The sequence below is a fragment of the Delphinapterus leucas genome, chromosome X, assembly GCF_059928025.1.
Source record: "Delphinapterus leucas isolate spDelLeu-1000000601 "Yukka" chromosome X, BTC_Dleu_Yukka2, whole genome shotgun sequence".
NCBI classification, from domain to species: Eukaryota; Metazoa; Chordata; class Mammalia; order Artiodactyla; family Monodontidae; genus Delphinapterus; species Delphinapterus leucas.
Genome location: NC_143150.1, coordinates 40,675,809 through 40,688,338, shown reverse-complemented (window position 1 = coordinate 40,688,338; position 12,530 = coordinate 40,675,809). Strand labels below are relative to the sequence as shown.

Sequence of the window (12,530 nt, the reverse complement as noted above, 5' to 3'; positions counted from 1 at the left end):
GATTGATTTAGGGACCGTCTCTCAGAGACTCAGAGAAGTCTGATATGTTAGAGCTACAGCAAACCCTCAGAGCAGCAAGCCTGAGCTTCCTCCCTCAACATGAGGGGCTTCAGGTGCATCCATGTGGATAACGTAGCCCACTTGTCCTGTTACCTGGATACGCAGCTTTCACCTCAAGGTACCTCTCAGCCCTGAGAGTATAACACTGACAGTGCCACTCAGCCCTCAGAGCACAGACCCAGTGAAGAGGAACACACATGCCTCTTGGGGCTTGGGACATGGGGCCACCTGGGGAGTAAATTCAGGGCCCTAGGTAACTGGAGCTCGGTAAGGGCCAGGGACATGGACTCCGAGCATGCACCAAAAAAGGCTTATCTCAAAAAGAGGTGTGCATGCATTTCTCTAAAGTGAACCTCCTGGGACTTCCCTGGCAGTCCAGTGGTTAATGCTCTGCTCCCAATGCAGGGGGCACGGGTTCCAACCCTGTTCGGGGATCTAATATCCTGCATGCCACATGACGTGGCCAAAAAAAAAGTATAAATAAATAAAGTGAGCCTCCAAAAATTCTTCAGCCCAGGTAAAGCCCTTTAATATTAACTATTAACTATAGTTAATACGCTAAGTATATTAACACAGAAATACACACACACGCTCCCTGCTGGCATGGCATGAACCATACGGAACCAAACCAATTTGAGGACTTTCCAGGGACCCTACATGGATAAATTTCTACTTGGACTGTTCTTTCATTAAACAATAGTGACAAAAGGCCTTGTGCCTTTTGTTGTTGTTGTTCTAGCCATGAGGAATACTCTGTGTTACTACATGATAATGCATTTTTAAATGTCAACACCAGTGACAGGGGAAACGGTTGTGGATACCTTACACTCACTTCACTTTAACAGACCTTTATCAAGCGTCTACGGAGAAGAAAACACAGTGCTTTAGGAGAGAGAAATCAATAAAAGCCTTTACGTTCCGAACAAGTCAGAAGCTCACACTTTAGGGAGCTGGGGAGATACACACATAAATAAATAATGTTAATCTACACTGCATATGTGAGGAACTAGCATAGAAAACAGAAAGCGGTATTGATGCTAACTAGCAAGCTCTCAAGCAGCCTTAACTAAATATAGAAATAAGGCCTTCTACCCTCAAACCCCTGGTCTTCCCCTTCTCTGATCCTCTACTCTGCTCAAGTACCACTTCACTTTTTTCCCTTAAAGAGGTTCCAGATACTAGGCCCATTTCCTCTTTTAATTTTCTTTAAATTAGGACATATTTCAGACCTCGACAAAGGCCCAGAAAATGCTACACCCATGCAACCATCAGCCGTCTTAAGAAACATAAGCTTACAAATAAAATTGAAACCCAGTGTACCTCTCCCCAACTGAATTCTCCATCTTTTTCCATAGGTTTAACCAGTCTTAAATAAGTTTATTGTTCTCATACACACCTTTCTGGATACTTCATATGTATGCATTACTCCTGTGTATGCCTTTTACTACAAATAGATGTATCTATAATCAACCTAGTAATTTTGCATGTCTTTAAACTTCATATGTGCATGGTATCATAATGCTTTTATTGTTTTGGAACTAGGTTTCTCCTTTATCTATTCGTCCCTTCCACTACTGAATCTTTGCCCCTTGTTATAAGCTGAATTGTGTCCCCGCAAAAGACATGTTGAGGTCTTGACCCCCAGAACCTGTAAATGTGACCTTATTTGGAAAGAGGGTATTTGCAGGTGTAATAAAGATCAGATGAGGTCATACTGGATTAGGGTGGGCCCTTGATCCAATATGACTGGTGTCCTTATAAGAAGAGAAAGAACACAGAAACAGAGACACAGGGGAAAACACTATGTAAAGATGAAGAAAGAGATTGGAATCGTGCATATACAAGCTGAATGATGCCAAGGACTGACAACAACCACCAGCAACTAGGAGAGAGGCATGGAACAGATCCTTCCTGCGAGCCTCCAGAAGGAACCAACCCTGGCGACACCTTGACCTCAGACTTCTGGCCTCCAGAACGGTGAGAGAATAAATTTCGGTTGTTTTAAGTCACCTGCTTTGTGGTAATTTCTTACGGTAACCTTAGGAAACTGACACATCCCTCCGGGAGGTCTTTGTGTCTCAGGCCCCTGAGAATTCTAGTGTCTTCCTCAGTCCAGATCTTACCATCCTGTTGTTTACCTGCAATAGTACCAAGTCAGTGAATTAAGGCTGGTCCTACTATGGGTGTAGTTAAACGTTTCCCGCATTGCTCTAAGGCAGTGGTTCTGAAACTTTAGTGTGCTTCAGTAGCACTTGGAGGACTTGTTAAAACCTGAGGGCTAGCAGCCTACCTTCAGAATATCCAATTCAGCAGGTCTGGAGCAGGGTCTGAGAATTTGCATTTCAAACACGTTCCCAGCTGATGCTGATGCTGCTGCTCCATGGCAGGCCACTAGCACCATCTGGTCTCCAGGCAAGCTAGGTCATCCATCAGTTTCTTTCAAAAACATACACTGGAGGCTGGGCCACCATCTCTATTGCCACACAAGTTGTTTATAATCTAATATTTCACTTTATTTGAGGCTGCTATAAAGGGATGTCAAACAGGCTTACCAAATAGTTGAAAGAAATCCCTTTCAATGACAGTAAGGCGGGCCGAAATAAATAGAACCAAGATACATTGGAGTCAGTGCTTTTTATGTAAAAAAAACCGAACTCTGCAGCTTATTCATGTCAAACAAGCTTTTATTTTCAATGTGAACAATACTGTCAAATTTATCTGTCAAAGGTAAGAATAAAGTCAGATGTCAGTTAATATCATTTTGGGATGTTGAACTTTGAAACAACATTTGTATTGTGGGCTAATGAAAACTAGAAAATCCGTGAAGAACAAATTCGTCTTTTCTTTCGCTGTCCACTTCTTTTTATGCCTTCCAACTGTAGGATGAGATAGGAGTCAATTAACAATTGTACACCAATAGCATACACCAGGGACTTTCTAAATAGGAGTCAATACTATGAATATCTGTTGGCTCTCCAAGGAGAAAACAAAACGTTTTCTTCGTGTAACCCAGAACCTTGGTTGTCAGGGTGCACATCATTTCATCACACCAACCTCATCTATCTCTTGCCCACCACTATAAATGCTAGTTTTTGTTCTTGAAAGGCCACTCTGTGATTTAAATGTCTTTCCACCTTAAGAGCCTATGCTCTTTACACAAATCATAAATCCCTTATATTCCCAGACCTCCGGTTTCCGTATCTGTAAAATGAGAAAGAGGCTCTTATCAAACATCCGCAGGTGCAAAAATTAAGAAAGGGAGAAAGAAAGAGTGTGATAGTGCGAGAGAGAGAGAGATGAGAGAGAGAAAGGAAAAGATGAACGGGTAGAAGAAAGAGAAACTAAGATTGAATTACCAACTCAGTGATAGCCAATAATCTTACTATGGCTAATTTTCTTTTCTTTTGAATAAAAAATCTAAATTGAAGTAATATTTGTGAATTACTCATGAAATGCAGTCTTATTTGAAATCCTTAACTTTTTACTACTTTGTAAGCAGTCACCTTCTCAAAGGCATTGTTATTCCAAGAGACTCCATTTCTGTGGCCAGGTGATGAAGGTTCAGCCAGTGCACAGCTTGGTCGCTTTAGTTGCTTCTCCTCATGGCCACTCTCTAAATATATAGGTCTCTATATTTTAGACCTCTAAAAAAATATAGGTCTCTATTTCCAGGTCTGATAAATTTCCCATCTGTAGTAGTCTTAAGGCTACAGGACAAAGAACTTGTGGCTGTAAATGAAATACATTTCAGAACACACTTCCTTCTGTACCATCTAGAATACAAGTACATTATTAACATTGAACTGTTTTTCCAAAATTAAACTTCATCAATTTTTTCTTATTTACTTTACAAAAATTATTAAAAACATGATAGATAGCTAGTGGGAAGCAGCTGCATAGCACAGGGAGATCAGTTCGGAACTCTGTGACCACCTAGAGGGGTGGGATAGGGAGGGTGGGAGGGAGATGCAAGAGGGAAGAGAAATGGGGATATAGGTATACTAGAGCTGATTCACTTTGTTATAAAGCAGAAACTAACACACCACTGTAAAGCAATTATACTCCAATAAAGATGTTAAAAAGATAAACAAAAGGTAGATTAAGGATGTAAACAAAACAAAACATAAAGCTGTTAGTAACAGGTATATGTCGGGAATGCTTGCACTATACAATAATACCTGTATTCTCCAGAGCTGCCCTCTGCTGAGACCATATCCAGTTTGGGTCCTTCTTCTGGTTCCTCATTTCCATCCTCTTTCTCTTCATCAGCGTTTTCATACTGATGTTCACTCTCTTCTTTAGGGTCGAATGATACGGACTTTGGCATCACAAGGTGGTGGACAACATTTCCCGATTTAAAGTCAGCAGCAGAATCTAGTTCTCTGCCCTCGGGAGGATCTGGAGAAGAGAAATATGTCAGAAAATAAATAAATAAGTAAAAAGAATAGCTGGCCATGCTCCTACTGGTTGATACAACACTTCCATGGCCCTCGCACTTCTGCTGCTTGACAGTTTTCACAACACGTTCCCCCTCTTTCCAGCAGATCTCACACACTGCTGCTGATTATTTCTGGCCCTTTGGAGAAGGGATCGAAATCGTCTGATCCTGAGAGCATGTTTGTATGTTTCTGCCAGAACCTCACTGGAAAATGTTCACCCCATTTAAAGACAAATTCTACCGCGAAGCTCATTGATTCCTCAACCACTGAAAAGTTCCCCTGTGCCATTTCATCATTTTCTCAGGTCATCCTACTGAGAATCTTTACATTTTTAGAAGCCCGTCAGCCAAAAGTGAGGTATGCCATTTGTTTGCCCCTCGGGTGGTAGAAGGCAGCATACTTTTTCTCAAGATCCTAAAGGTCTTTAGAGAATTGGGCTTCAACTTGTGCATAACGTGCCTGAAGGTTTTTGAGAGCTTTCATCTGCTGCCTAACCGCCAGAGGCCAGCGCTGAGCGAGGCCTGCCTTTGAGGCCGATGCCCAGCTCAGTCTGATACTTGCTCCGCCAGACCTCACCTGCCTCTCCCAGGTCTTCCTGCCCCTGAGGAGGAGCGGCATCCTCTGCAGGGTCCATGGGCCATCGGCAGCGGCGCCTGACCATCACGCAGCCGGTGCGGGGCCCGACCAGGACACGGTAGTTGTAGTGCCTGGGCTGCGGATGGCAATGGACCAGATTCCGGAGCAGGGACTTAGAACGCGTCGCAGAGGCCCCGTGGCCCGCGTCCACTCCCGCGCCCTCCTGCCCATTCTCGTCCTCCTCTTCTGTCTCTTCGTCCTCCTCAACCTCCTCCGCAGTTTCGTCCCCCTCTTCTGACTGGTACACATCCTCCTCCTGGTCCTCGATGTCTAAACTAAACTCTTCCTCCTCCTCCTCCTCCGTCTCCTCCATCCCCTCCATGTCTTCTTCCGTGTCTTCCAACATCTGCATCTCCTCCTCCTCCTCTTCCATCTCTTCATCCTCCTCCTCTGTCTCTTCCTCCTCCTCCTCCTCCTCCTCAGTTTCGTCCCCCTCTTCTGACTGGTACTCATCCTCCTCCTGGTCCTCGATGTCTAATTCAAACTCTTCCTCCTCCTCCTCCTCCTCCGTCTCTTCTTCTTCCTCTTCCTCTTCCTCCTCCTCTTCATCCGCCTCCTCCTCCTCCTCCACCAGCTCTATATCCCAGTCTTCTTCCACTGCGGCCTGGGCGGCCTCCTGCCCACCATCCTCCCCGCCAAGGGCTCTGGAGGGCCTCAGGGAGGCCAGAAGGGCCGCAGCCCCCTCGACTCCATCCATCCCTCCCGAAGGGGATGCACGGACCCCGAGGCGACTGGGGTCACCACCCGCCCCGCCACCAGCTCCGTCCTGGCCACCTGGGATTAGCCCGTGCTCCTCTGTGGCAGACATGGCAGGAGGGACACGCCAGACACGGATCGGGCTGCAGTGACGACCGTGGGGAAAATGGCGGAAGCTGGGATGAGTGTCGCTGAGGGAGAGGACGCTGTTGGCGGCGGGACCTCTGGGATGGAATGGGGGCTGCAGAGAAGCTGGCTACATAGGGGACAGGATAAGGCGAAGATGCCTCTGGGGGCCCCGCTACGGGAAGGGCAGACGGCCTGCCCGCGGAGCACCGCAGCGAGACTGGGACGAGGCCGCTGTGAACATGGGCACAGGGCGGGAAAGAGCCTGACTGGCTGGCGACGGGAGGCGGACTTTAGAAGGGTCAACGAAGGGCCACTTCCTCCAGCGCCAGCTCTAAGCTCATTTGCCAGCAGCCAAGGATTGACAGCACCACCGTCCAATGAGTGATCAAGGTCTTCAGCTTCCCTGGAGGCCTTAAAGGCCCAGCTCACCCTGAGCCTCTGTGAGCGCACAGGAATCCCTTCCTTTTCATTCCACCACTGCAAGCGCAAAACTACAATGTCCCTAAAGGGCGGCACCCTGGGGTATGGGAACCTGCATGTGTTCCCCAATTGCCACCCTGGGGCAGCTCACGCTGATAGAGACACACTTAGTTCAAAAATGAGAGAGAGAGAAGGTGTATAGATCAAATCTCAGCAATGCTTAAAACCTCCCACAAGAGAGAGCAAGAGAATTTGGAGGTTTTAATGCTGTTAAGACTACTTAGAAAAGGACATACAAAGTCAATATGGATGCAGTGAGAATGGAGAGTGGAAGAAGCAATAAAGACAGGAGCTGGACAGTGTTTCATCAGGGCTCCCCAATTCACTTGCAGCCTCCAAGAAATGAAGACAGTGAGAGAGAGGGAAGAGAGACAGAGACACACAGAGACAGAGACAAACACGCACAGAGAGATACTTGTTTTAAAGACTGGGCTGAGCACCTGCTCTGCACTGGATTGTGTACACCCCCTGCCTCCCAAATTCATACGATGAAGCCCATCCCCCACCCCACCCCGCCCCCAGGAGATGGTATTTGGAGACTGGGTCTTTGGTAGGTCATTCAGTTGTGAAGGTCAGGAGGCTGGGGTCTACACATTGGGATTACTGCCCTTACAGGAAGAGACCATAGATGGTGCTCTCCGCCCACCACCCCAACGTGAAGCCACAGGAAGAAGGTGGCTATTTTCAAGCCAAAACGAGGGCCCTCACCAAGAACTCCACCATGCTGGCACCCTGACCTTGGGCTTCCTAGCCTCCAGAACTGTAGGAAATAAATAAATGTCTTGTTTAAGCCGCCCAGCCTATGGCATTTTGTTAGGGCAGCCTGAGCAGACTAATACAGCATGGCAGACATTAACAGGACAGGCTTCCTAGAATCATTTCTCGCTCAACAGTCCGAGACTTTTTTTTTCTTTTGCGGTACGCGGTCCTCTCACTGTTGTGGCCTCTCCCGCCGCGGAGCACAGGCTCTGGACGTGCAGGCTCAGCGGCCATGGCTCACGGGCCCAGCCGCTCCGCGGCATGTGGGATCCTCCCAGACCGGGGCACGAACCCGTGTCCCCTGCATCGGCAGGCGGACTCTCAACCACTGCGCCACCAGGGAAGCCCAGTCCGAGACTTTTTGTTGTACTCAGCCCCACTTAGCCGAGTGGTCAAGGGTAACGAATGCTGAAAACGAGGAAGCAATCGACAACTATTTCATGCTAATCCCATTTACTACTGTCGCTGGGCACAGAAGCAAGACTGGATGTTAGCTGTAACTTCACGTTCAGGAGAACATAAGCTATGTCCCTTACTTCCAGTAAGCACACCGCCTTGGGATCCAGGACACCTAATTTGACAGACCCTAAAGTATCACAGATGGGAAGCACACATTCTGCAGAGCGCTCCCGGGAAGGTTGGCGAGAAGAGCTGTTGTTGCCACCCTGAGTAGGAGTATGGACTCCTACCCCAAGTTGGGTTCAAAAGTCAATCAAGACTGGTGACACCACCCACACACACACTACCAAGACGCGATGCAAAGTGTATTCCTTACATGAGGAGGCTTCTGGGGGGAGAGCAGGGCAGCCTTTTCAAGCTGCTCCAAAAAAGACTTCACAGAGTCAGGAAAGGAAGAAATTGCTTTGGGAGTTCTACTGTGATTAGTGGATGGGGCCAGCATGACAGTTCCCTTGTGCTGGCAGTAGCTAGTGTAGTTTGACGCCCACTCCTCCTGCCCTCCACCCTACAACCGTGCCAAAGGAGAAAGTGGAGTGTAGGGCGTTGGGGAAGAGGGAGGGTTGACGTTTAAAAGCCCTCAGCGGTCAAACATCATAGGATGCAGTCAGACCCTATACTACAATTCACCTCTGGCGTGTGACTGGCGACTGAAATGTGCCATTTTCGTGTAATGGAATTTGAACTTGTGGAAGTAAGCCACTCTGGAACTCTGAGTCCTGCCGCCTAAGGCCGGGTAGGGAGGCAAAAGGTCTACTGAAGGCCGTTCAAGAGCCCAGCGTGGTGTATCCTGAGAAGTAAAATGCATGCCTCGGTCACCATCAATAAGGCCCGGAACTCCGAAGCCGGTAAGGAGGGTCTTGGCAGAGCCCTGCATAGTGGCTTTAGTATATGTAGAGACATGTGTGACCTGGATTTATAATTTGGGAGTCTGTGGGCCAAGAGATTCCCAGGGCTCTTTACCCCAAAGGGGACAGTTTTACACAAGGAAACGTCGTTGCTGCCATGGGCCAGACCAGACAGCCAGACCGACGACAATGGCCTGATTGTCTATGAAAACGTGCAGATGGTGCTAACTGTTGGCCAGAGCATCCAGCGCTAAGGTGACTGCCTGAAGTTCACTCACTGGTGCTGTCTTTTCGTTGAACAGTTTTATCTATGGTTATTGTATTGATTACTGACAAGGAAAGAGTTTTCCTGACATTTTCCTATTTATTTTCCACATGTCAGTCTTTTTTTGTTCCTTCACTCCTCAATTACTGTATTTTCTGTTCATTTGTTCTACGCTTTTAATATGTCATTCCAGTTCCATCTGTCCTCTATGGTTTCTGTAGAGAAATGGGCACAAATATTACTGAGGATTACTTGTATATGGGGAGTGGTTTCTATTGCTGTTTTCAAGGTTCACTCTTTGTCTTTGACTTTTGATAATTTGATCATGATGTGCCTAGGTGGGGATCTCTGATTTTATCCTGCTTGGAGTTTGTAGAACTTATTGGGTGTGTAGATTCATGTCTTTCCTCCGATTTTGGAGGTTTTCTGGCATCATTTCTTCAAAGATTTCCTGCCCCTTTCTCTCTCTCCTCTGCCTCTGCAACTGTCATTATGTGTACATTGATAAGCTTGCTGATGCACGTGAGTCTCATAGGCTTTGCTCATTATTCTTCATTCTTTGCTTTTCCTGCTCCTCTTTTCCTTTTCAGAGACTGGATATTTCAACTAACCTTTTAAAATTCACTGATTCTTTTTCTCCTGGTCAAATTTGCTGTTGGACTTCTTTTATTAATTTCTCATTTCACTTACTGTGCTTTTCAGCTGAAGAACTTTTACTTTGTCCCTATTTATAATTTCTATCTCTTTGGGATACATCTTTCTCATTGTTTGCTAGTTCTTTGATCATTGTTTCCTTTCGCTAATTGAGTTTATTGAAGACAACGGACTAAGAATATTTTTTCCAGTAACCCAAATCCTGTGCTTTACCTCTGACAGTTTATAGTAATTAATTTTTTCCATGTGAACAGGACACACATTCCTCCCATCCCCTCCAACTTTATGGAAGTATAATTTACAAATAAAATTTGTATATTCAAGGTGAACAGTGTGATGCCTGATGTATGTATACATTGTTAAATGATTATCCCTGTCAAACTGATTAATACATCTATCACCTCACATAGCTAAAGGTTTCTTGGGGGTGGTGTGTGGGATAAAACTAAGATCTACTCTCTCAGCAAGTCTCCATCATACCATACAATATCTTAAATTAAAATAGCATGCTGTGCATTAGATCCATAGAATGTATTCATCTTATAACTGATCATTTGTACCTTTGGATGAACCACCCCACAAATAACAAACCTGGAGGCATCATGGTTCCTGATTTCATTATATTACAAAGGTACAGTAAGCAAAACAGTATGGTACTGGCATAAGAACAGATATATACAAAGACCAATGGATCAAAATATAGAGCCCAGAAATAAACCCACACATACATGCTCAACTATTTGACAAGAACTCAAGAACACACAATGAGGACAGGATAGTCTCTTCAATAAATGGTGCTAGAAAACTGGATATCCACGGGCAAAGATACTATGTTGGACCCTTATCTTACACCATACCCCAAAATGAACTCAAAATGGATTAAAGACTTAAACGTAAGGCCTGAATCTGTAAAACTCCTCGAGGAAAACACAGGGGTAAGCTCCTTGACATAGGTTATGGCAATGATTTTTTTTGAAATGACACCAAAACAAAGGCAACAAAAATAAACAAGTGGACTACATCAAACTAGAAAGCTTCTGCACAGCAAAGGAAATAATCAACAAAATGAAAAGGCAACTGACCTGTGAAGCAGAAGAAAATATTTGCAAATCATGTTATCTGCTGAGGGGATAATATGCAAAATATATAAGGAATTCAATCACCTCAACAGCAAACAAACAAACAAAAAAACAAAACCAACAAATAATTAATAAAAGGGCACACGGTCCAAATATACGTTTTTCCAAAGAAGACATACAACTGGCGAATAGGTATATGAAAAGGTGTTCAACATCACTAACCATCAGGGAAATGCAAATCAAAGCTGCAATTAAGACATCACTCCTATTAGGATGGCTATTATCAAAAGGACAAGAGATAGCAAGTGTTGGCAAGAGTGTGGTAAAAAGGGAACCCTCGTGCCCTGTTGGTGGGAAAGTAAAATGGTGTACCCACTATGGACAACTGTATGGAGGTTCCTCAAAAGATTGAAAGTAGAACTATCAGATCAGCCAGCAATCCCACTCCTGAAAACAGATCCAAAGGAGGTGATTTCTGCTCTGCTCTCTTATGCTCATTGCAGCATTATTCACAATAGCCAAAGAATGGAGACAACCTAAGTGCTTTGAGCAGATAAAAGGATAAAAAACATATCATATATATATATAAAAGACATATAAAAGAATTCTTCTTAAAAATTCACCTGAGCGCTTCCCTGATGGCGTAGTGGTTAAGAATCCACCTGCCAACGCAGGGGACGTGGGTTCGAGCCTTGGTCCGGGAAGATCCCACACGCTGCGGAGCAACTAAGCCCGTGAGCCACAACTACTGAGCCTGCGCTCTAGAGCCTGTGAGCTGCAACTACTGAGCCCGCGTACTACAACTACTGAAGCCCGCACGTCTAGAGGCCGTGCTGCACAACAAGAGAAGCCACCGCAATGAGAAGCCCGCGCACCGCAATGAAGAGTAGTCCCCGCTCGCCGCAACTACAGGAAGCCCGTGCGCAGCAACGGAGACCCAATGCAGCCAAAAATAATAAATAAATAAAAACAAAAAAATAAATTAAAAAAATTTATTTGAAAGACTATTCTTACCTTTAGGGGGGTGATCCAGAGAGGAACAGGAACAGAGACAAGACATAGTAGATTCTCCTTCCTTCAGACTTCTTGTCTCTCTCAGGAAATCTCTACAGGCACAGCTTAACAGTGAGCCAGCTGGAAAGGCAAAATAGGGATGGCAGAGACCCAGAAACTTAGAACAGGTTATAGAATTTTGAGCTCAGATATTAAACAACTTGTACTTACCTCGCATCTACTTCCTCTTATATATCCTGACAAAGAATGCAAACAGTATGCCTTCTGAGACAAAATAAACACAGAAGTGACTATAACATCAGCAACACCCACTTCCAAAAACACAAGAACAAAATTTAAGACCTTTGTTAGGAAGTGTACTTATGTTTATATAGTAAATAGGGAACCATTGACAGATTTTAATGAAATTTACATATGTCATTAATTTTGATGTAGAAAAAAAGTTCATGTGCATAATGACTTCTCTTCTTTCTCCCATGGCCACCTAGGAAACTCAGAGATTAGGAAAAAAGCTTCCTTCCCCATATGTTTCTTTAATATTCCAGCCTCAGGTACACTCAACACCTCTGCCTGAGCCCCTGATGGAACACCACTCTCAGGTGAGGCAGTTTATCTACCTGAAGGATTTCAAAATACCCTTAAGAGTTTGGAAGAATTGGGAGATCTAAAGGTAAAATCTGTGCAAACACTAGGTAGAGGCAAAAACCTTCTATGACTCAGAAACGTATCTGGAGGGCTGAGCGGGTGTGTGTGAGTGTATGGGTAAAGATTATTTTGGTTGAACTTTAGGCAAACTGTAAACATAAACTCTACACAGAAACACTTTCCAATCCCCTGTGTCTTTAAACTCATGAGATGAGCTGCCCTGCAGAGGCAGGACCTGGTATCTTTGGGCAGCTGTGGCAGTTAAAGAGTATGAGCTCTCAAACCAGGCTGCCTGGATAAAAGTTCCAGCGCACTTACAGGCTGTGAGATCTTGGGCTCAGGACTTAATATCTCAAATCCTGTCTTATAT

The 12,530-nt window shown here is 45.1% G+C and overlaps 1 protein-coding gene across 1 annotated transcript; it reads right to left on the bottom strand.

The window, feature by feature from the left end:
* Positions 1-2,232: 2,232 nt before the first annotated feature.
* Positions 2,233-6,935, bottom strand: LOC149744211 (uncharacterized). Its single transcript, XM_089904902.1, has 3 exons — positions 4,992-6,935; positions 4,239-4,458; positions 2,233-2,936 (listed from the first exon to the last, which is right to left on the bottom strand). Exons 1-3 carry the CDS (start codon positions 5,941-5,943, stop codon positions 2,924-2,926), a joined length of 1,185 nt encoding a protein of 394 aa, XP_089761028.1. The 5' UTR covers positions 5,944-6,935; the 3' UTR covers positions 2,233-2,923.
* Between the last annotated feature and the right edge of the window lie 5,595 nt (positions 6,936-12,530).